The sequence below is a fragment of the Micropterus dolomieu genome, linkage group LG13 (genome assembly GCF_021292245.1).
Source record: "Micropterus dolomieu isolate WLL.071019.BEF.003 ecotype Adirondacks linkage group LG13, ASM2129224v1, whole genome shotgun sequence".
Lineage (NCBI taxonomy): Eukaryota > Metazoa > Chordata > Actinopteri > Centrarchiformes > Centrarchidae > Micropterus > Micropterus dolomieu.
The window spans coordinates 23,533,274-23,558,378 of NC_060162.1; the positions used below are offsets into that span (position 1 = coordinate 23,533,274).

The 25,105-nt window shown below is 40.6% G+C and overlaps 1 protein-coding gene across 4 annotated transcripts in view; it reads left to right on the plus strand.

Annotated features, from left to right (window-relative positions):
• mamdc4 (MAM domain containing 4) overlaps positions 1–14,736 on the plus strand; it is a 36,576-nt gene extending 21,840 nt beyond the window's left edge. For 3 of the 4 annotated variants that reach the window (XM_046067764.1, XM_046067767.1, XM_046067766.1), the window contains 13 exons: positions 1,259–1,393; positions 1,588–1,715; positions 1,977–2,193; positions 4,940–5,077; positions 5,167–5,294; positions 5,707–5,797; positions 7,190–7,339; positions 7,470–7,595; positions 7,745–7,869; positions 9,207–9,312; positions 9,890–10,086; positions 13,353–13,418; positions 13,760–14,736. In XM_046067764.1, the coding sequence (XP_045923720.1) occupies positions 1,259–1,393; positions 1,588–1,715; positions 1,977–2,193; positions 4,940–5,077; positions 5,167–5,294; positions 5,707–5,797; positions 7,190–7,339; positions 7,470–7,595; positions 7,745–7,869; positions 9,207–9,312; positions 9,890–10,086; positions 13,353–13,418; positions 13,760–13,795 (1,643 nt within the window). In that variant the 3' untranslated portion in view covers positions 13,796–14,736. The remainder of the gene's footprint in view (positions 1–1,258; positions 1,394–1,587; positions 1,716–1,976; positions 2,194–4,939; positions 5,078–5,166; positions 5,295–5,706; positions 5,798–7,189; positions 7,340–7,469; positions 7,596–7,744; positions 7,870–9,206; positions 9,313–9,889; positions 10,087–13,352; positions 13,419–13,759) is intronic. The other variant, XM_046067765.1, reaches the window with a different exon arrangement.
• Positions 14,737–25,105: the final 10,369 nt, after the last annotated feature.

Here is a 25,105-nt window from a genome sequence, read left to right on the forward strand (position 1 = left end):
CCTGCTGGAAAATGAAGTCAGCGTCTCCATAAAGCTCGTCTGCTGAAGGAAGCATAAAGTGCTCTAAAATGTCCTGGTAGACGGCTGCGCTGACTCTGGACTTAATAAAGCACAGTGGACCAACACCAGCAGATGACATGGCTCCCCAAACCAACAAGGGCTGTGGAAACTTCACACTGGACTTCAAGCATCTTGGATTGTGTGCCTCTCCATTCTTCCTCCAGACTCTGGGACCTTGCAAAATTTGCTCTCATCAGAAAAGAGGACTTTGGACCACTGAGAAACAGACCAGTTCTTTTTTCTTTAGCCCAGGTAAGACGCTTCTGATGTGGTTTGTTGTTCAGGAGCGGCTTGACAAGAGGAATACGACATTTGAAGCCCGTGTCCAGGACCCGTCTGTGTGTGGTGGCTCTTGATGCAGTAACTCCAGCCTCAGTCCACTCCTTGTGAAGCTCCTCCACACATTTGAATGGCCTTTTCCTGACAATCCTCTCCAGGCTACGGTCATCCCTGCTGCTTGTGCACCTTTTTCTTCCACACTTTTCCTTCCACTTAACTACAGCACTTTGAGAACATCCAACTTCTTTTGCAATTACGTTTTGAGGCTTTCCCTCCTTGTGGAGGGTGTCAATGATGGTTTTCTGCACAACTGTCAGGTCAGCAGTCTTCCCCATGATTGTGAATTCCACTGAACCAGACTGAGAGACCAATTAAAGGCTCAGGAACACTTTGCAGGTGTTTTGGATTAATTAGCTGATTAGAGTGTGAAACTTTGAGCCTACAATACTGAACCTTTTCACAATAATTTTAAACTTTAAACACTAATTTTCTGAGATTTTGAATTTGGGGTTTTCATAAGCTGTATGCAATAATCATCAAAATTATATCAAATAAAGGCTTGAAATATCTCACTTTGCATGTAATGAGTCTATATAATATATTAGTTTCACCTTTTAAGTTGAATTACTGAAATAAATGAACTTTTGCACGATATGCTAATTTTTCGAGTTTACCTGTAAATCAATTTAAATCTTCTGAATAATTTCTTTTAATGCTTGATATCAATGAATAATAAATTGTTGTATTTTTTATTGAGCTGAAGGGACAATATATTTCATAGTCTACTTGCTGTAAATGTAGTATAGCTTATTAATTGGATCACTCATAATCACTATAACACATGAAGTATATAATAAGACTGTACTGTGATGCCTTAAAAGTCACTTAAATTCCTGCCTGTTTTTCTGTTGACGTCTAGGCAGAAGCCTTGTTGTGGACATGTGGAGTCCTTCTCTGCGCGGTGTGTTCGGACGCTTAGTTTCATTCACACAGTTACCAGGTCCTACAGATTACTGCCTGTCCTTCTTCTACAAACTCTACGGGCCAAACACAGGTGAGGATGAGACTGAATGGAAAGCAGTTTAGAGTGAAATAATGATGAATCATCTGTTTCTTTAAGCTTGTGAAGATATATATATAGATTTATTTTTTATTTAAATCCTTCTTTATGAGTAACTAATTTAAAGTAAATAATTTCTTGTCCTTCTCACTCTAACTGCCCCATCCTCACCCGCTGATCCCGTCCAGGTGCTCTGACTGTGAAGCTGTTAGATAACAGCGGTTCTGAGAGTGTCCTCTGGACCCGCAGTGGAGCTCATGGCAACATGTGGCACGAAGCGCAGTGCCCGGTACCACACCAGCTCACAAAGTTTCAGGTATGGAAGAACTGCAATTATTAAACAATATTTAAAAATTCATGCAGTGTCACAAAGCTTCATGTATCGTTCATAATTCAAAAATGAGTAACAACAAGGGGGGAAGGTACAGTGAAAGAGGGGTTCGGACTTTGTGAGCTTTAAGCAAGTACTTTTGGATAATCTTTGGCCCCACAGAAAGATAAGATAATCCAAAAATTATTGTTTTATTATCTTCCTTCCTTTCCAACTCTCCCTTTCTGACCTTTGATCTATCACCAGCTTATGTTTGAAGCGGTCCGCTCTGGTTTTGACGGACGCGTGGCTATTGACGATGTGGCGTTCATGAGCCATCCGTGCACCGTGCCAAGAATGTGTTCCTTTGAAGGCCAGCGGTGTGGGTACAGCAGCTCTGGTAAAGTTCACTGGCTCCACCGCAGTGGTCACACAGCCACGACCACTGGACCCAAAACCGACCACACTCTGGAGACAGAACTGGGTGAGCAAGAATCTCATTAAGAAGTAATAATATATCATATCTATATTGTTACAGTTTCTGATGTTCATGTTAAATGTGGCCAAAGCTTCGAATAATGAGGTAAACATATTTAAAAGAAATCCCTGTGAGCAAAAACCTCAAATGTCCCACTGTTCTGAACCCTCTGGTTTCAACAGTTTTTTCTACTCTACCACGTATGGAGCCTGTTTTCTATATATGGTCATTTAAAGAGACAGGAGGGTCTCCAGCTTGTTTCAGACAGAGGCTAAAAAAGAGGGCCTGCATGAAGGGCCAGTACAAGATCCAACTTTGAATCATTCAAATCTACCATACAGGAGTCAGAAGTATATAGGGCTGAATAGCAGTATAATAGGTCACCTTTAATATATTGTAGCATGACTACTATGTTTTCATAAATTTATGAGAATTAATACCAAATTATGAATTTTAATATTCAGAAAATATTAATTCACAAAGCTTCTCGTTTCGCGGGGCACCACCAGAGATCCAATTCGCCCAGAGTCTCCGGACCTCTGAGTATGGTTAATAACTAGACAATTATTCACTAGTGATCAGTTAGTTAACAATCGCTCAATTATCTTAAATCAGTCAGTTAGTCTCATTTCAAAGGGGTAAATTCTCATGGCAAGGACTTGGAGACAGGCAATACACACACAATTCCTTGATTACAGTGAGTTTATTAACTAACTAAGGTGATATAAAAATGCGGTTAAATACATCAAAGAAATAAACAATGGCTAAACAATGAGAAGGGGTTCTATTGTGGGGAGCATTTGACTCATACAGGCAGCTAATGAACGCGAGCTATGAGTTTTAAGAGTTAAAGATAATCTCTTAACAGGTTTTGGTCTTACTGCGTGTCGCTTCTCCCAGACGGGTGCTGGTCAACGGCCTCACACTGGCTGAGATCTGTGCGTTCTCAGTTAGGACAGCTTAAAGCCATCGGCCAGTCGCTTTCTCTGCCAGGGAATTGCTCCGGAGGTCCATCTTTTGTCGGCTTACTGAAGAAACTCGCAGTGGGGGCCTTTTAACCCTGGTTAGGGTCAGAGGTTTGGTCGTCCTTTGTTACTGCTGGCGGGACCACATGGCTGGGTGCGACCGCAATGAGATTAGCTCAACGAATCAAGCTTAAAAAGAAAATAACTTTGTCGTTCTTCAATTAAAATAGTGTAACTTAACGGATTGATAACTTTTAACAAAACAAAACCAAAGAAAATAAAACACAAGTAAGCTGCTGAAACGAGGGAAAGCTGAGGTCGCGGCACTTCGTGAGCATGGCTTGAAACGAACAAGCCGGGTCGAATCTTAGGGTGTTGCCGGGAGAGGGGCACGCTGGGCGCGTGCCGAAGCGCGCTTGGAGAGCCAGGAACAAAACAGAGGACAAGAGAGAGCGAACAAGAGCGTGTGTCGCTGTTTTGTCTGTTGGGGCGTGGTTCCCAGAGGGCAGTGCTTTGTTCCCTTGAGGGAGGACTTGTCTTTTCTTCTCTCTTGAACTCTAATCCAAAAATCCAAATCTTAATCCAAAAAAAAAAAAAATCTATTTGCGCGTATTGTAATCAAATATTTTCCCACAATCAAACCTTAATAGTCAACGGTTGTACCGTTCTTAGTTTAAGCACTTGATAAAAGGAAAACAAATGTCAGTAGTTCAACTTTAAAAGGTTAGCATTTCAAAGGAATCACATCAGATGAGGAACTTAACTAGCTTTCTGGATATATTGGCTCCACGTTCTTAGAGAATATAAGCAAGATACACGAATGGCATCAGATTATTGGACATGAAAAATACAGAGTGAGATTTATACATTAACGCATTTCAGACGATGGCCTGTAATACTTATTCTGTCCACTTGGGGGAGCTCTGGTTACATGACGATAGCTCTGATTAATCCTAAAACAATCTTCTCAGGAGCTGGGGAATTTAGTCATTTTTAACCTTAAATTTGAGCTGGAAAATTAATCGAGTATAGGATGACATTTCTTTATCATCATTTCTAAAGGAAGTGTCAGAAGGTATTGTGAACAAAGCAGTGGTTACAAATAAAATGAATAAAGTCAGGTGACCTTGCTGAAAATGACAACACTGCAAAATTAACTTATTTAGATTCTTTTCAAAAAATAGCAACAACAACAATAACATGGTAACAAAACTACTAAAATGGAATGGGGAGACCTAGTTGAGTGGCAGAAAAATTTAATTAAACAAGGAAATTTTTGAGTCTTGAGGAGAGAGTACTCTGTTTACACAAAGGAATGTGGACTGTCCCTGGATGTCCTGGAGTTCCTCAAATTTGCATCTGGCTGTGAAAAGGAGAATATCCTTTGATGTGAGGTAATCAAAGAAAGAGGAAGGTCAGTTGCCACGGTTACGTGTGTGGGGGGGCGGTTTAGGGTTTCCTGCTCTCTCTTACGAAGAGAAGAGTTCAGGAGAAAGCTAGTCTCTGGTGAGTGTTTCTTTTGTCATTTTAACAGTCAGGCACCGCGTTATCTGGCTGCGGTATCAGAGGTGGCAAGTTTTACGATCAGACTGCCCAGAAACAGCACTTAGGGAGAGAAACCTTTCACCTCTTCCTTGGAGTCACTTCGGCTGTCTGTAGAGGGTTGATAATCCAAACCCCTCCTCCTTCTCTCAGGGAGAGAGAAAGAATTTGGAGTAGTCCAAACTTATTTGATATAAAATGCACAAATCCACACTGTTGGTTCACAACAATGGTTGGTTGCCCAGGTTTCTACATGATGGCTAACACCGGAGCGAACATCCTTCCTTCTGGTGGTACGGCAGTCCTCACCTCCCCTGTTCGCCAAGGGACCGCCAAGACTGAGTGCGTCCATTTCTGGTATCACATGGGAGGAGTGAATCCTGGTGAGACACCTTCACACGCTGAAACACGCTGAAAAAAAGTACACAAAAAAGTGACCAAAAACCACAATTGAACTGTGTGTACTTTGCAGGTTCTCTGACATTGTATATGAAGCTGGTGAAGGGAGAACGGGTGAAGATTTTCTCCGACAGTCTGAACCAAGGAGATGTCTGGCGCCATGGCAACGGCAACATCTCGAGTGCCCTCGTGGACTGGCAGGTACAGTGCGGTGGACGGAGGGCTGCTGGAACAATTATACTTATACTATTAAGACATTTTTTTATGAATGAAATTAATGAATTATATGAATTGATTAATGTGCAAAAAACATTATCAAATTAATTATTATTATTATTATTATTATTATATTAACTGTATTTTAGTATTTGATGTTAATTTGATTCCTTGAGTTTGTACCAGCCTGTTATATTGCCTTCCTGTCCCCAAGTTTCTGATTTGTCCACACTTAGACTGTAGTTACTAAGGAAAAGCAGCATTTTAAAGATTAAATTTCTCCAGTAGAATTTGATCCAGCAACTAGAGAGTGGTCATTAGTGGACCTTTACGTAAGTAGGATCTCGTGTTTGACGTTTAAAACCAAGATGATGATGTGCTTTATTCTCCTCTGCAGTTGGAGTTTGAAGTGGTTGGAGCCGGAGGCAAAAACACTCACATTGCAGTTGATGACATCTTCCTTTCAGCTCACCCATGTGAAGATCAAGGTTTGTATCAGTCTCAGCAAAATTTAAAGAGAAACACACAAACACACACACGCAGACTTTTAGACTAGTGTGAACGTTCATCTACAAAATATGGTACGATTTTAGACCAGTGTGAATGTGAGTGCTCATTTTTGTTTTAGTAAGTTATTACAATAAAGTTTTGTTCCTCCTGGTCCCCCTGCAGCTTTTTAAAGGAGCACTCCCCTGATTTTACATTTCATGTTTGGTTTACTTATCACAGGGAGCATTATTCTAACCTCTGAAAACAGTTCTATGATTTCTTCTGTGGATCTAGAGGGAGATTTATAAAGTGTGAAAAAATAACCTTGACAATGTCATCATGGTTTTCTCGGCTTGGGCTTGAAGACTACAAATTTATAAAAGAAAGTCTGTGTTACAGATTTGCTTTCTGGGGGGTTTAAAAACCATGGGCACTTACCAGACAGGGAATGTAAAATGAAAAGTCCTTTAGAGTTGCATTTAGGGAAATATAGGATGCTTTGCCCATGTATTTTGGAGGCTCAGTCTATACTGGAGATTAATTATTAATGTCAGAATATCTTCTCTCTTCTAAGTCCAACAACTTTATGAAAGTGCAATGCTAAATCAATGAAGTACCTTTTCAAAGATTTTACTCACCCATTTTTATCTTCCTGCTACCTTTAGTTGAACCTTTACCTTGGTGAAATTCTCTAGAAAATATTTTCATACCTTAGCTCTCACACCTCCAATTAATAATTTAGTTCCTCTTTTGTGTTATTTAACAATTTTACTCACTCTGACATTGTAGCACTGGCTTTAAGTCATATAAATACAGTGTATAATTAATAATACAATGAGAAATGAAATGCTCAGCATAATCAAAAAGTATACTAATGGGTAATTGGTAGAACAGCCCGGATTTGAGTCAAGCCTGCGGCCTTTTGCTGCGTGTCGCTCCCCTATCTCTCTTCGTCTTTTCTAACTCTATCCACTGTCCTGTCAAAATAAAGGCTAAAAAATGCCCCAGAAATATTAACAAAAAAAGTATACAAATTATCAAGACAATTTGCATGTATTAACCCAATGTAGATCAAATTACACAAAGCAACGCATATAGAAGGCTGTACCAATACAATTAGCATTTTGTGAAACAACAGTACAGTGGTATCCTCTGTGTGTTAGTGTCCATTTTTGTTCTGTTAAATATCTCCAGTGAATAAGACACGTGCATTTTGTGTGAGAGACCCGTGTTCAAATCCCCACTGTGTGACCATCCACCAATGTGTCCCTGAGCAAGACACTTAACCCCTAGTTGCTCCAGAGGCGTGCAACCTCTGACATATATAGCAATTGCAAGTCGCTTTGGATAAAAGCATCTGCTAAATGAATAAAATGTAATGTAAATCTCAGGTTCTAGGTGCAATCTGGAGAGAGGGATGTGTAGCTGGAGCAACACTCAAAATGTAACAGTGGACAAACTGGACTGGGAACTGACAAGTCAGGAGGCAGAGAAGCACTACTCCACCCCACCTGAAGATCACACCCTAGGCACGGAAAGAGGTAAATCAACAAGATCTTCGCACTGAGTCAGGAAGCAGAGAGAACAGTACTTCATATTTTCATACAACAACATGTCCCAAAAAATGTACTGAAGTGCCAAATAGACTACCTTCGCATTGCTTTTTGCCAGGTCACTTCCTGTTCTTTCCAAGCAGCAACCGGACGGCAGCCAATCAAAACGCTAAATTGCTGAGCCCTCACCTGCCCCCGACCAAAGGCACCTGCCTGAAATTCTGGGCCTACAAGCCGTACTCATGTAAGGATCACTGTGCTCTCTGTGCTTGGTCGATCTGTGGTCAGGCAGATACAATTCTCAAGTTTCTATATCCACATATTAATCTCTGGATGTGTATGATCCATTTCTCTTTGGATATGTACCACAATCCTTTTTTTTTATGTATGCAGCGGACAGCGAGTTGAGGGTGTGGAGGCTGTCTGAAGGTCGTCTCAATCAACTGCTGGTGGTGAGTGAACTGGGAGGGCCGTGGAAACGCTTTGATGTCAACATCACATCGACTGAGGACTACCAGGTCAGACTCTCACTTTATTACATACAGTATATGACATACTAACAGTGTTGGGCAAGTTACTCAGAAATTGTAATATATTACTAGTAACTTATTACTCCTTAAAAAAGTAATATTATTACTTTACTTATTATTGGTGATAAAAGTAACTAGTTACGTTACTATATTACTTTGCAGTGTTTCCCACAGAATGACGGGGGGAGGGCCTTTGGACAGGTTTGTGCAGCGGTGTTCATGAGAAAGAGGGAGCGAGTGAGGAGGTACTGCATGAATATATGCTCCTCAATACAGCTCCTCAATCAAAAACGATTTTAAATACACCTAGTAAAAAAAATTAACTCAATATGTGGAGGTCCGCATTGATAATTATCCAAATTATAGGCTAATTATGGGAAACACTGCTTTCACTACCCCCCAAACAAAGCCTCTCTCACAACTTTTTAACTAATGTCATCTTCATAACAGCAGAAAGGAGTGTGGTTTTTACAAAGCATGTAGCCTAGGCCTAACATTTCTTAACACCACCGGCTGAAATGAAAAAATAAAGCGAGTAAATCCTGACTTTTAAACAGCTGTTTTCCTGCACATGTAGCCTGTTTATAAGAGCAGTCTTCAGTAGTTACAAACGTTGCATTAACGCCACTCTCTGCCGACGAGTCCAAGCATCAGTGACAGCAGCTGCCGGAGTTTCTTTCTGTAAATTTCACGCTGCTGTGCTGCTTCTGCAGACGCTTCAATAAATCAGATGTACAATTGTTCGCGGCTGAAAGATTTTTGCTGGTCGTACAGAGTTTAAACTAGACGACAATGTTCTTTGCATCTTAGACTGGGACAGAATAATGGCAGCAGCTACTTAGAAAAGAAAGAACGCCTCTCTCCCTCGTTCTACATTCAGCTTTTTTTGCTAACAGCTGACTTGTCCGGTGCCCTGACCTGCAGCACGTCCTTTACATCAGGAATGGTGCGTTCAGTAACACAGCGTTACTTGCCTTAGTAACTAGTAATAATATTACTGTTTTAGAAAAGTATTTAGTTACACTACTAGTTACTGGGAAAAGTAATATTATTACAGTAACGTGTTACTGCCCAACACTGCATGCTAATGTAGTACTTCTAACACTTGAACACTCTGTAGTGTTCCTTATGTAAGCCTTTTCTCCAGCACAAGAAGTGATACATCTACATAGGCTATAGCTTAATGTCTTAGTTTGAACAGTAAGGACGAAAGTAAAGTCCCTGTGTTTGTGCTTTTTTTCAGACAAATAACTTGCAAATTCAACTTTCAAGTTTCTTTAACAAAACTTCTGTCTCTACTGTCGTCTTATTTTTGTTGTTAACAGATTGTGTTTGAAGGACTCAAAGGCACATCAGGCGTTGTAGCTCTGGATGACATTGAGTACACCGTCGGAGTCAACTGTGCTAACAAAGTCACAGATGTGCTGACAAGTAAGATGGGCCAGTGTTTACATGTTTTTCATCCTATTTACTGCTAACTGCATAGATGTTATTTTTCAGTTTTGACAGGTTTTTTAAAGCAGTAGTTTCACATTTTCGGAAATATGTTAATAAAATACTATTATGACACCACTTTCATGTCTGTACATTAAATGTAAAGATACATCCAGCAGCAGGTTAGCCCGGCTAAAGGCTGGGAGCAATGGTAAATTATCATAGTAACTTCACTTATTTGTTAAATCCGTACAAAAACCGGGAGAGGCTGGAACTATTTCCCTCCAGGGATTTTGCAGTAATTTACTTCACTACACTATATAAATCATCACAGTCACCTTTATTTTAGTTATGTTCATATCATCACATGATATTGCAGCTGCAAGGATGGGTTTCTAGTTGATATTCATAGCATACTAAAATAAATCAAAACTAATGGCTGCCGAAAATGTATGATATATTGTAGTAGTAGCAGTTAAGGAATCTCATAATTGTCACCGGCCTTACTGTAATGTCCTGTGGTCTGTAATGTCTGGTAGAACTGGAAAATAATTGTTTTCCGTCTTCCCTGCAGCCTCACCAAAGCGAGACAACGCAGGAGGGATTGCGGCGTCCGTCATCGTGGTCCTGCTGCTGATCGGCACATTAATTGCCCTGCTGATTTACTACCTGCGAACCCGAAGAGTCAAGCCTGTGATCGGTCAATCACCAAGCTCATCTGTCTCAGCCAGTGTCAGTTTCCATAATGAAACATATGAACCAGAACGTGCAGTGAGTTAATATGCCATCCAAACATTTGAAAACACATTTAAAAATCCAGTTACAATTGTGCCACGAGTATAAAAGGATCGTACTCACCAGGTTAACTACTGAGATCCGTCGTCAGTTTTATTTATGCCAAAAATACAGCTAATTACATCTCAAGGGGATTTACATCCTGTGTCCTGTAAATCACCCTCCGTCTTAGACCCTCAGTTCAGATAAGGAAAAACTCCCTTTAGTGTCTTTAAAGGTTCAGTGTGTTAGTTATAGTGACATCTAGTGGTGAGAGTTGTGAATTGAAGTGAGTTGTATAGCTATGGTGCCTGAGACAGGAGAGAGAGTTGCCAGTCAAGAAATTAGGTTTCTTTAAATAGATATGTTAAGAAATTATATTTACTTAATTATTCAGTAAAAACATATGTTTTTACGAATAATATTGTTATTTGTTCATTAATAAACAACAGCCACATCAAGAAATTAAGTGCTTCATGATGTCTCATTCTCCTGTACTGGAGTATTTTACAACTTGGGAGGGTTGGCTCATCTGGACTAACATACTAAAGAAAATGACATCTCACATCTCAGAAACACTATAAAAACTAGATCACATCTAGTGCATCAAGTATGACCACTGACAGATACCAGAACAATGTAAGCCTCACTGTTTCTGCACCACAGTCCATTATAAACCACATAATACATGAAGTTTACAAAGGCATTGGCTGGTGAGGATCAAGGCACCTCTCGCTTTGTTTAATTTACTAGATAAGCAATCTGCAAATCTTACCAAAATGTTTTATCTTTAATTAAGTAGTACTGGCAGCCATAATTTCAGCTTGGGGTAAAATGGTGAAACGTTTTAATGGGCATTTAGCATGTGACCACAGCGCTGGAGAATAAATAGGCTACATGAAATTAATCCAACAAGATGAGACACTGACTGGGGAAACACACCAAAGCTCTCTGTGATTATGGCCAGTTATCAAACAACAACTTTCATTTGCATCGCTAAAGTCAAACTTAAGATAATTACCTGTCCAGCAGAAAACAGACAACTTCAGCACCGCTTTGAAAACATCTGTCCCACATTATAGCCTTCCATCTCAATAGTATGAAGCTGCAGTTTCAGGACCCCCGCAATCCTGCAACCGCAGTTCTAGGACCCTAGTTCTTTTGCGACAGCGCCATCTAGTGGAGTGGTGGTGGTAATACACAGCAAAATCCACATCCCTGATTTCTGCCGTCAGCTGTTTGTATCTGTCCCGACTCCGTCTGGCTTCATAGTATAAAGATCCACAGGCTGTCGGCTCTTGTGCTAAATAACACGTGCGCTTGTTCATTTGTCTAATGTCACTTCTCTTCTTACTTCTAATAAACCACAACACTACTCAGAGACTGTATATTATTGTTATTATTATTATTATTTCTTCTTCTTCTTCTATGGACGCATTTAATGTAGTGACGCCGTCTACACTGCCAGAATTATACAAGCAGGAGAAGAAGCCATGATGATGAAACGCGCTCCTTAGCGCTGTTTGTCCGTTGTCAGCTATTGTAGAAAAAATACGGCGACCCCTATAGAAGGGGGTGCCCGCGGTTATGTAGATAAAAATGTCTCATTCTAAGGTAATAAAAATGTTCATTATGTAAGGACTTTGTACACCACTGAAAACATAGTTATAGATATTATATTGCATTTCTGTCAATGAATCCTCAGAAATATTACACACTGAACCTTTAACATGTATAGCTTTTCTACTTCACAGACATATCTCTAGAAGAGATACTGATAACAAAACCATTGTCATATACACCGATCAGCCGTAACATTATGACCACCTGCCTAATATTGTGTAATGTCACCCTTTTGCCGCCAAAACAGACCTAACGCGTCAAGGCATGGACTCCACTAGACCTCAGAAGGTGTACTGTGGGATCTGGCAACAAGACGTTAGCAGCAGATCCTTTGGGTCTTGTAAGTTGTGAAATGGGGCCTCCATGGATCGGTCTTGTGTGTCTAGCACATTCACAGATGCTCGATTGGATTGCTATCTGGGGAATTTGAAGTTCAAGTCAACACCGTGAATCAATTACAAGCTTGACTCTTGTGGTGTTCCTCAAACCATTCCTGAACAATTTTTGCTTTGTGGCAGGGCACATTATCCCTCTGAAAGAAGCCACTGCCTTCAGCGAATACCGTTTCCATGAAAAGGTGTAAGCCTACATGGTCTGCAACAATGCTTAGTTAGGTGGTACGTTTCAAAGTAGCGTACATATAAAGGGCAGGCCCCAAGGTTTCCCAGCAGAACATTGCCCAAAGCATCGCGCTGCCTCCATCCGGCTTGCCTTCTACCTATAATGCATCCTGTTGCGGTGCGTTCACTGGGTAAGCGACCATCCATGTGATGTATAAGAAAACGTCAGATTCATCAGACCAGGCCACCTTCTTCCATTGCTCCATGGTTCAGTTTTGATGCCCACATGCCCATTGTAGGCGCTTTCGTCTGTGGACAGGAGTCAGCATGGGCATCCTGACTGGTCGGTCCCATACGCAACAAACTGCGATGCACTGTGTTCTGAAACCTTTTTATTAGAACCAGCATTAAACTTTTCAGCAAACTGACCTACAGTAGCTTGTCTGTTGGATCGAACCACACGGGCCATCCTCCCCACGTGCATCAATGACCCTGTCGCAAGTTCACTGCTTTTCCATACTTGAACAACTTTTGATAGGTACTGACCGCTGCAGACCGGGAACACCCTATTAGGTCTGCAGTTTTGAAAATGCTCTGACCCAGTCGTCTAGCCATGACAGTTGGCCCTTGTCAAAATCACTTAAATCCTTACGCGTCGCCATTTTTTCTGCTTCTAACACATCGACTTTAAGGACAAAATCAACGGCAAACTAGTCGTTCACCGTTATGCAAAGGTTTCTTAATGTCAGCGGTTAAGCTAGTATGCTAGGCTAGGCTAGGAGCTTAACTCAGAGCTAAATTAACAAGGCAGTGACCCCTAACACTACGACTATTTTGAAAATGGTAGGTCTATAACTTTCTGCTGTTGTTGGTGAGGTGCCATTTATATGATATTAGAATTAGAAAATAGATGGCTGAATATAGCATTTATAGCACTGGTCATGTTGCTGTTGTGTGTAAATGTCTAGCTAGCTAAGTTAAATGAAAATCCATAACCAGCCCAGTAAAGTCCTTAAGAAACTAGTCTTTCACTTTTTCTTTATTGTGCGTGTTTAATGATGAATCATGTGTTACTTTCAGCAGGACCGTGTGACGATTTCACCAGCACAAAACCATCCAATGGCAGCTGGCTTTAATAATGTCTCTGTGAGTATACAGACTTTAGGCCTAGACTTTATATGAGTAAATGTTCTGTTTCATTCGTTGTGATACGATACTCATCCCTATGCACATCTAACTCTCTATGTACAGCTGAAGAAATGTGGTACAGTTTTGGTTAAAGCTTTATTTTACCTTAAATTGTTAGACTTTTATAACTAAATTATTCACAGGGCTCATTAGTTTTGTTTTTTATTCCTCAATCATCTTGTTGCACAAAAATATTACTATTTCACAAGTTTAAAGTGATCAGCTGTCCTTGGCCAGTTCATGGCCTGATTATGGCTGTGCTCGCCGACAGATGGACTCTTTTTCTTGTGTTTCTGCAGGTCTCTGCTGGTTTCAGAGAGATGGAGGTGGCGTGAGGCAGGAGGGATGGACAGGCCACCTAAAGTTGGCTTTGTGAAATTAAGGCGATATCACAGCAGAAGAACTGCTTGTGTCGCCCTTACATGACACACACGTACACACACAAACTCACTTACACAAAACACAAGAACAGCCCACATACTGAAACACTGATGAAGGCCTAATTGGCACAGTTGCCTCAGATCAGCTGGAGCCCTTGAGGGTCGCAGCTCTCTGCCTGTGGATGGACGGATGGAAGTCAGAAGGAGAACGTCTAACTTGTCGTGAATGGAAATTAGTTTACCTTTCTTTAAATCGAGACTGGGCAAAACCCATGAAAAAATGGCAGAAATGGTTGCAAGGAGATGTAGGATTCATCTTTCTTTATGTCATGAAGGAAAAACCCTCCCATTGTACATGTTAAAGCCAGTTTACTAGTCACAATGTTTACTCAGCCTGTGATATCTGCTGTATAATGTATTCTTTGGCTCCGGAGGAGCTTTGTCAGTAGAAAATAACTAACTCAATCACTCCTTACCCGGTTATGTCGTCTTTAGCACTGAGACTACATACATTATTTACAACAGAAAGCCTGAAGAGGGGACACTGAACTTGAAAGACACGTGTTTACCAATACCTGTAAACATGATGGTCTATTTGAAAGAAACTATCAACTACTACTATAAGTTGTGTTATGAGAGTAGAGCCAGAGTCACATTAAGGAGTAAAAATCTGACTTTAAAGAGAAGGGAGGAAGAAAAGAATGAGTTTGAACAGACAGATTAAACCTAAAAAGAGAAAAAAAGACCGAAAGGTTATAGAGGAGGTTGACATGTACTGTAATGCTACTGTTTGGAAAAATATTCTTTTGGATGTGTTGCAGAGTTCACTTTACACTGCTTTGAAACAAGATATAATGGCGCTCTGATGATAAATGAATTAAAATTGAGCATTGAAACACTGGCTTTGGTATGCTTTTTCACTCTGAGAGTTTATTGGTCCACTGGGGAATTAATTTTCAAATATATTCTGTTAAGGTCCTCTTTTTCTTGCATTTCTGTTTTAATACAATATTTTTTGGCAGCTGATGAGACACATGCTTTAGCAAATCAGACTCAATACTGTATATACAATATATAGCCTATAGGCCTATATATTTACAGATTTTTGAGTAAGTGTCATAAAATGAATTGATAAACAAATATAACTGACAATGCAAGTAATGGTCACATCCTGTGACAGAGCATGAATGGTAGCCTAAAGCAAACATCCAAGAGGACACAATCATGCACGCTCTTGATTGGTGTAAATCCCTGCGCGCTCTGATATGGTCAAATGCCTCGTTCATCTTTAGGAAGAGGGGATGACGACATCACGTCCTTAGCAACGGTCGCGTCTCTACGGCAACATCCTCCGATGTCCCCTCTCTGCTGTGGCTCTCATCTGTTGTCAGATAGAGACAGAGAGAAAACCACTGTCTTCACTCGGATGAACTCATGGTTTTGGAAGATGGTGTGTTGTCATGGGTGTTGTGCGAGCGCCCACTAAAGCAACCGTTTGCTTGTCGCGACTAGAGTGCCTAAAGTTGAGCGTGGACACGGGGCAACTTGGGCACGAGGACCCTCTCCTCCTCATCCTCATTGATCATCCCGCATCCTGCAGAAGACCGCTAGCCCGCGCTGCCTGTAGCCCGGTGCTGTTTGTTCCCATCTGGACCATTTTTATTTGCACCACCCGGTTCTTATCCAGCGGCGCGTGCAGCTGAATGGATCCCGCCGTGCTCATATTCCTGCTGTACATGATGATCGCGCACGAGCTGGTCTGCGGCTGGATGCAGTACCGGAGACAAAGCGCCAAGCCCCGCAAACGAGCTGCTGGACCTCTGCTGCGCTCAAGGTGAGTGCGTGTGTGTGCATGTGATTTATAACTGGTTTTAATCAAAAGTAGAACATCTGGATGTAGATAATATATCAATGTGTTTTGGTAAATCTGGAGGCATTGCTATTACCTATTGATAGGCATTGGAAGCAATAGTTCTGAAAGTAGTAGCTGAACAACAGAGTAATTGCTAATCCATTCCTTGATATTGTTTGGTGTCACTAATTTATTTCAGACACCAATACAAACAGAGAGAGCGAGTTTCAATATCCTACTTTTCTGATAAACACATTACAAAGACCAAAGTTTACCTGCATGAGCAAATTCCATTTGCCCAGAACATCTCTTGCAAAAAACTTAAAATAACTAAATTAATTAGAATCTTCTCAAAGAGAAAGTTAACAAAAAAATATGTTTTTAAAACATGTCCTAAAAATAAGTGGTATGAATACACATGAAGCTATTCAAGTGCATATTTTATTAACATTTTAAAGTAAACAAAATAAGGCAGAATCTACATACCCCATACCTTTTGGTCCATAATGTCCATGGAGTGGATACATGTAGCTTATCTTTAATTCACAGAGCAAAATGTTCAAGAAAAATATCCTTAAAATCTGGATAAAAGTATTTCTGACATCTTATTTAGTTGAAAATGTTTTTTAATGTCTGCTTTTCTAAGAATAAAAATATTAAACCGCTATTCCTGAAGTACTTTGTGCCTCTTCTCTTCCCTCTGCTATGTTGAATTTATGATGCAAGATCTCAAAGTGACAAAGAAATACAAAGATTATAATCAATAGGAATTGTAGACAACACTTTGGGGTTCCTCCACGTGATTATTGTGACATTTTACTGTTTTAAATTTTAAGTAATTTTACTGTTACTTCTGTCCACTGTTCAATGTCATGCATGAAAGGGTTAAATTGATTACTTTGGAGGGGTCACCCAACAGTTTTTGGTTGTGGGAATTTTGGGTGCAGTTTTTTGAGGACAAGAGAACGTTTCCAAATGCTTACACGTAAATATTTCCTCAGCAAACATATGTTGTTGCAGCTAGTATGAGATGTGGACATTGAATGTTCCCTTAACAGTAAATGTTCAGTGTATAATATTTAGGAGGATCTATTGACAGAAATGCAATATAACATAGGCTACATAACTATGTTGTCAGTGGTGTAAAGACCTTACATAATGAACCGTTATGTTTATATTACCTTAGAATGAGCCATTTCTATCTACATACAGCATGGGTCATCTTACATGGACATCGCCATGTTGCACCGCCATGTTTCTACAGTAGTATTTTTTTTAAATAAAGAACTTAAATTTTTACTTTTAATGACTTGAAAATAAAATGTACTAACTAATGTGGTTGTAAGAGGGTATTTGCAGGGACAAAAGATGGAGAATACTTAGACTGGGGAGGGGACATTATTAAGACTCGGGTGCACAGTCAGAGAGATGGACTATAATATAACTATAACAAAACAGACTCACACCATAAAAACATTTAAAACAACCCTTTCTCACTCCCATCTCGTCATATATGGACACATGGTCAAGAACTGTCTGCGCACTGGGGATCCCCATAGTGTCATAGTTCAACACAGTGGGGGAAACCCTTTAGCATCACTTTTGGGTGGTAAGACTTGGGCGGATATGATATTTAACAGAAAAGACAGATTAAGGAGGTGGATGCGGATGTTGTGTTTCATAGGGGAACAGGCACTCGTTTTACTACTGTTATAATCACGTGTACTTCCTTCTCAGTGCCCAGGTATGCCAGGGAGCCTGGAGGGTAAGCATCCAGTCGGGCAGCACCGACAGAGGAGGGAGGGACCTGAGGAAGAGCGGACGCATTGTAAGAAAAGCCTAATGTAGAGAGAAGCCAGACATGGATGGACACTTGTTGAAGAATAACTTTGACTTATTGTCCAAGGGACTTCTGAGTGTGAACTTGTTGTCTGCAGGCCTGATCTTGGTTCACCTTGCCTTTCCTTTCAAGTGCACATTTGGGCATTTGAACTATTTAATCCTGTGGTTATTTCTGTAACCTAAGTGACATCATTACCAAAAGGATTTCACTGTAAGTAAATCAAGATGCAGATGGCCAAAGTGCTGATTTAGATTTTTCTTTTCATTCACTTTATATTTTGTTCATTGATGAATATAATTTATTAACATGTCTATTTTTGAAAGCATTAACCATTTTTCCACACCTGCGTAATATTTTTGCACTGTACTATATAAGGGATTGCCTGTCAATTTAGTGTTTTTCATGTCTTGGCCTTTATCAGAGAAGTATCTGAGGCACTTTTCATTTGTTTACTTTTGAGCTACACGTTTCCCAAATGTTGTTTTAAGAATTTTTTGTGTGTTGCTCTTTAAAGCAAGGAGCATCAGTCATTACCTTTGCCTTTGTTTCACCTGATGGTTAAATGTGAAATATCAGGGTCACCCTGGCTGGTTTTTATTTGTCGCATCATGTAATAACACAATGTTCCCACTTTGTTGACCTGTTTCTCACGTTGTTGTCTGCCTCTCAGCACAGTCAACTATCAAATAAAGGCCAAGGGGACATAGAAATAACTTTCAAATAATACGGTGAGATGGTGTGGGATACTGTGAGCATTAAGGAAGTGTAATAATGCATGTTACAGGAGGCGGATGCTCTAACGAGAAGGCTATAACCCATGGGCAATAGCATCTGTCACTAGTGCTTCTCTTAAGGTGTCAGGCAGTGACGTTTACTCACTGCATGGCCTAGCTGGCTACCTTTACATCTGTCGTTGATGGCAGTGGCGGTCTGGCCATCTGGAGAACTGTGACAATTCCAACCTCCGCGCTCGTGGGCCGCCTTCCTTAACCTATACTTTTATACTAATAATTAAAAACGTTGGCAGAAGGTTGAGAGACACGGGCCAACCTCCCCTTCTCCCAGGCTTGTTGGTTTATTCCATATGAACGTCTATGCAGCCCTTAATCTGATGCTTAATGTTAGTGAAGCTCTGAATGTCTACATTTCACTGTCCTGTGGGAATTTTGCGGGAAATAAATGACTTCAGAATCAGTGATTTTTTGTTGTGTAATTTTATTTTGCTAAAATAAGCATTTTCATTTGATTCTGATTGTTTTTGTCTTGTCATTCTACACTATAAATGTTATAGACATTTACATATGTTAATTAGCTAATTTTATTTTGTGTCTGCCATTGATTGCAAATAGTAGCATATACATATTATAAAACCAATCAATCCTTTCACTCTCAAATTCATATTTTGTGTGGGAGAAAGTGTCTTTAGTGATTTGCTTGATATGATGTTCATCGACAAGATTCCTACCACCTCACCTCTTACTAGACAATACATTGAAACTCATCAACAGTCTGGTGGAAACAGCAAGTAAAGCCACACAGTAACATTTCTTGTGTTGCCATTCATTCACTTGATATGAAATAGTGGCACTGCTGGTGTGTTTTTGTAGTTTTTCAAAAATCTTGCTTTATTAGTTAATTTATATATTATTTTATTTGTATCCAGGTTGATGATAGGTGCTGCTCTCTTTACGTTAGGTTACATTCTATGTTAGAGAGGGTTTTATTATATGTACTCCCATTACTTAGCCAACCAGCTGACCCTGAGCAGCAGTTAGACAGTTCTCTTTCTCATTGAGGATTGTGGATATTTTAGTATTTTTATCTCAAGGCTTCATGTGGTGTGAGGTAGTTCAATCATGACAATTTCAGTGTCTTTTCTGCAGCCTTTTTAAAGTAGTACTGCCATAGTGATCAATGGCTTTGATGCTGCAAGGTGGTTTATTAGAGGCCGGACCTGTTTGTACATGCGTGCATTAGCAGGGCAGCCGTGTTTTAGTATACGATGACCATTCTGGTGGCCTGGTCTGAATCAACGTCCAGGGCCATTTTTTACTCCCAGTCCGTCCCTGGTTGATGGACATGATAAACATTAAGTTGCTCCTGGCATACTATTAAAAAGGACATTGTAGGGAGGGATAGGTCAGTCACTAGTGGTGAGGGTGAAATAACCCCCATTCTATATGCTTCTATATTCTCCATGCTATAAGGGGCAACTTTGGCTTAGGAGGTAGAGCGTGTCGTCCGCTTCTCAGAAGGTCGGTGGTTCGCTCCACGATGTTAGTTCCATTCCAATGTGCAGCTGCTGCCATCAGTGCAAGATCATGTGTAAATGGTTGAATATGACTGTCAGGATTCTGAAGGGAACCCAGAAGCAGATCAGACAAGAGATAGTTTTAAACAGTTTATTTGACAAAGAGTTAATTGTGCAAAAGGGATGCTGGCAGGCAATCCAGAGAGTGGCTCTCTGACAGGCTTGGAATATGGAGGTCCACACACTGGCTTACAGAAGGCGTGGGAAGTGGAGTTTCGGGACTGATCTCCTGAGATGATTCCTGAAGCAGAGAGACACAGTTAGTTGCGGGCAACAACAGGCGAGAAGTGAATAGTTCAGGCAGGCAGAAACTGGTAACTATGTTAAATAACCAGCTGGAATGATGTAGCATACTCAAAACTTCACAATGATCCGGCAGAGATTGGGTATGTGGCTGCTCCTTAAGTACTGCCAGATTGATGAGGAGCAGGTGTGGTGATGACCTCAGCCAGTTGTGTGAGAAGCCAGATTATTTTGATTATTGTCTAGGACATTCCCAGAGAGTGCTTCAAAGCAGCCAGCTGCTTACCAGACAACAAGACTTAGAGTCTTCAGCCAACCAATCAGTTACATGAGGCTGCATGTAGGCACTGTGGTCAGCTAAATGTAAATATTGGTGTGTGATGTATTTGTTAATTAGCACTAACTACAGCTGAGGCATATGGGAATGTCTATGTTTTGCAGGTATTTCGTCATAAACCAATGTGTTAGACAAACTGAAATTCTGACCTGGTGAAAAGGCTACTGTAGATAAAAGTCCCCAAAGTTGTATTCAAAATGTTTGTCAGTAGCATCCTGTTTCTGCTTTGCATGATTTATGAGACCCAATCAGAGCGCCAAACATGAGTGTCTGCGTCATTGTTTTTAAAGTCCTCTGCTTTTGCTGTCCACACTAAAACACTACCAGACGTTTTAAAACAAAAAACGGGGTCAGCAGCGTTTTAAAACTTGGTTTTTGTCGTTTTAGTCTGGACGGGAGGTGCAAACGAAGAAAAATGACTCAAAAGTGTGGAGGGGGCCTTAGTTTTCTGAGCAGCACAAATTACATTTTATTCCTCTCTGGTTTATTGTGGTGTATGCAGAAGTGGCAGAGGAAGACATCTCAATATCTCTGCACATCAAACCAAACCTGCTGAGCTGGATAAGTCTCATTCTGGAACAGTTTTTGTTTTTTATGATTAGGGCGAGCAGATCAAATATAACCCTTTAGCCTGTTTCTTTTTAATTTGTTCTTTGTTTGTACATAGGGTTGGTTATCTTAATTATAGTTGGAATGTTGTATAACAAGGAAAACAAAGCCTTGAAAAGACGCAGTGCATCTCTGCATGTTGTCCACTGGGAAGATTTGGGGTAAAGGAAACTACATGCTCACTGTGAATCACTGTTATTGAAGGGTGGCACCTGAGGGTGTTGACTGCATCCACTGACGCCTTTTTAGAAAATGTTCAGAATGCTAATATACCTTCAGACTTGATTTCAATGCTTGATTGCTTTTATGTTTAGTATTCCTCACTTGTACACACTAAGGTTATCATAGTTTTGCCTTTTATATAAATTTTTTTATTAGATAATTAGTATTATTTTTATTTTTGTTTTCTATTTCAGTTTAGTATTAATTAGTTTTTGTAGTAGGTATGCCAGTTGAGTTTATTTTTTATTTTTTGAAAATGCTTAGTTTTAGTTTAGTTTTGCAACGTAATGTAAAAACTGGCACAACTAGCAAACTGGAACATAGATTTCATATCCACCCAAAATACTAGGCTTATGAAGGCCATATGAAATACACTGCTCAAAAAAATAAAGGGAACACTTAAACAACACAATGTAACTTCAAGTCAATCACACTCCTGTGGAATCAAACTGTCCAGGAAGCAACACTGATTGACAATCAATTTCACATGCTGTTGTGCAAATGGAATAGACAACAGCTGGAAATTATAGGCAATTAGCAAGATACCCCCAATAAAGGAGTGGTTCTGCAGGTGGTGACCACTTCCTGGCTGATGTTTTGGTCACTTTTGAATGCTGGCGGTGCTTTCACTCTAGTGGTAGCATGAGACGGAGTCTACAACCCACACAAGTGGCTCAGGTAGTGCAGCTCATCCAGGATGGCACATCAGTGCGAGCTGTGGCAAGAAGGTTTGCTGTGTCTGTCAGCGTAGTGTCCAGAGCATGGAGGCGCTACCAGGAGACAGGCCAGTACATCTGGAGACGTGGAGGAGGCCGTAGGAGGGCAACAACCCAGCAGCAGGACCGCTACCTCCGCCTTTGTGCAAGGAGGAGCAGGAGGAGCACTGCCAGAGCCCTCCTGCAATGACCTCCTGCAGGCCACAAATGTGAATGTGTCTGCTCAAACGGTCAGAAACAGACTCCATGAGGGTGGTATGAGGGCCCGATGTCCACAGGTGGGGGTTGTGCTTACAGCCCAACACCGTGCAGGACGTTTGGCATTTGCCAGAGAACACCAAGATTGGTCCTGTGCTCTTCACAGATGAAAGCAGGTTCTCACTGAGCACATGTGACAGACGTGACAGAGTCTGGAGACGCCGTGGAGAACGTTCTGCTGCCTGCAACATCCTCCAGCATGACCGGTTTGGCGGCGGGTCAGTAATGGTGTGGGGTGGCATTTCTTTGGGGGACCGCACAGCCCTCCATGTGCTCGCCAGAGGTAGCCTGACTGCCATTAGGTACCGAGATGAGATCCTCAGACCCCTTGTGAAACCATATGCTGGTGCGGTTGGCCCTGGGTTCCTCCTAATGCAAGACAATGCTAGACCTCATGTGGCTGGAGTGTGTCAGCAGTTCCTACAAGAGGAAGGCATTGATGCTATGGACCGACCCGCCCGTTCCCCAGACCTGAATCCAACTGAGCACATCTGGGACATCATGTCTCGCTCCATCCACCAACGCCACGTTGCACCACAGACTGTCCAGGAGTTGGCGGATGCTTTAGTCCAGGTCTGGGAGGAGATCCCTCAGGAGACCATCCGCGACCTCATCAGGAGCATGCCCAGGCGTTGTAGGGAGGTCATGCAGGCATGTGGAGGCCACACACACTACTGAGCCTCATTTTGACTTGTTTTAAGGACATTACATCAAAGTTGGATCGGCCTGTAGTGTGGTTTTCCACTTTGATTTTGAGTGTGACTCCAAATCCAGATCTCCATTGGTTGATAAATTTGATTTACATTGACAATTTTTGTGTGATTTTGTTGTCAGCACATTCAACTATGTAAAAAAATGAGTATTAAATGAGATCATTTCATTCATTCAGATCTAGGATGTGTTATTTTAGTGTTCCCTTTATTTTTTTCAGCAGTGTAAATAGACAAAGACAAAAACTAAGGAATGTTGCTCTAATTTTAGAGTATTTTTATTTAGTTTTGCAAACAGACACTTAGTTTCACTTAGGTTTTTTAGAAAGTCTCGTTTTTATTTTTTATTTCAGTTAACAAAAAAGGATTATTTCACATCTCGAATCTAGTCAGATAATATGATAATAACCTGGTACACACACACCTTCCGTAACACACACCCAAATGCTAAACAACGGAAAACAGAACTGAGGGGCTACCCTGGCTTGAACTTTAGGTGTTGCTGTTCATCATCTTAGTTTAGCATGTTAGCATGCTTTTGCTAATTAGCACAAAGAAGTCGGAAAATTTAGAGAATCACTTATATACTGTTTACAGTACCTGTATGATGATAATTGATCATTCATGAATTAGGTTAGGTTACTTTATATGTTCTTTTAGGTAGATTTCTTTTGCAGCAAGGATATGGCACACAACTATAAAAAAAAAACATAATTAGCTATTATACTCAGGTTCCACCAATCAAGACATAAAAGAGATAGACAGCAATAAAATCAGTCAGTTAAAATAAAAATGTTAAAACATTCTCAACAATAAAATAAAAATAAACACAGGTTTAAAACCGAAGTATGCCTTGTCTGCGCAAATCTCCTTATTCAGTTCATTATTAGCAGCAGGAACAAAGCTATTTTTGTACCACTTAATTCTGCACCTCAGGACTAAAAACCTCCATCCATAGGGAAGAAGCTGAAAATCATTGCGCAAAGTGTGGGAGTCATCCTCATTATCTCCCTGGTGTAAAGGATGGCTAGGTAAGGCTGTAGCTCACCAATCAACCAACTGGACCATTTAACTATTTGATTTAAGCAATTTCTCTCTGTAAAGGATGCGTGACCAAACCAAGACATCAAGGAAAAGGACAGAAGTGACCCAATAAAAGCATGATAAAACATGGTCAGTATGGTTCGATCACCATGAAAGTATGACAGTTTCCTTAAACAATACAGGCGCTGTTGATCCTTTATTCACACAGCTTCACAGTTGGCTTTGAAGTTCAATTCTGCATTAATGATGGTCCCCAGGTATTTATAGGATTCCCCATAGCCTACTTGATGGTCTGACCATTAATTAAAGTGAATGGTAGATGATAGTTGTTGACTACTGAAAACCACAAATGGATCAAGATCCATTGGCTTCGATTTGTCACGCACTTGGGGAAGCCCTGTGGCATCAGTTTTGAACGCTAAAGGTAGGTGCCAGATATCAGATATTTAACAGATAAAAGACCAGAAACCAGACTTTTACGCAGGAGACCATTTTTAGTTTCTTGTATGAAACAAAAATTCAACATTGAATGTTATGTTATTTAAGTAAGTTGTGTAAGAGATGTTTTCTGTTTAACCCAACCATGATGTCTTCTTAAACCTAATCAAGTAGTTTTGTTGCCTAAACCTAACCAAATTGCAATATTTCCCAACATGACATTTCAAAATTGAGATGTTTCCATTGAGAGTAGTTTTATTTTGAAAGTGACTGCTTGAAAAAGACGCTAAAGGGGTCCAGGTCATTAAAAAACAATACCAAGGGGTCCTGACCAAGCCTCCATGTGTGATGAGCTGGGAGTGAGAATGTGTTGCTAAGAAAAGTCAGAAGATCCCCAAGGTCATGGATATCTGTGCAGAATTCAATGGCAAAATCAATCCAATAATTGTTGAAATATTTCAGTCTGGGCCCAAAGCCGTGGCCGGACTGACATTCCCATTACTAGAGCTACAAAGCTTGCCTTGCTCAAATGCATTCATAAAATAAAGTAAAATACCCAGTAAATTCCTTAGTGTAAAATATGCAGAGATTGGAAAAACGTTGCCTGGTCTGATGAGTCTTGATTTCAGCTGCGACATTCACATGGTAGGGTCAGAATTTGACATAAACAACATGAAAACAT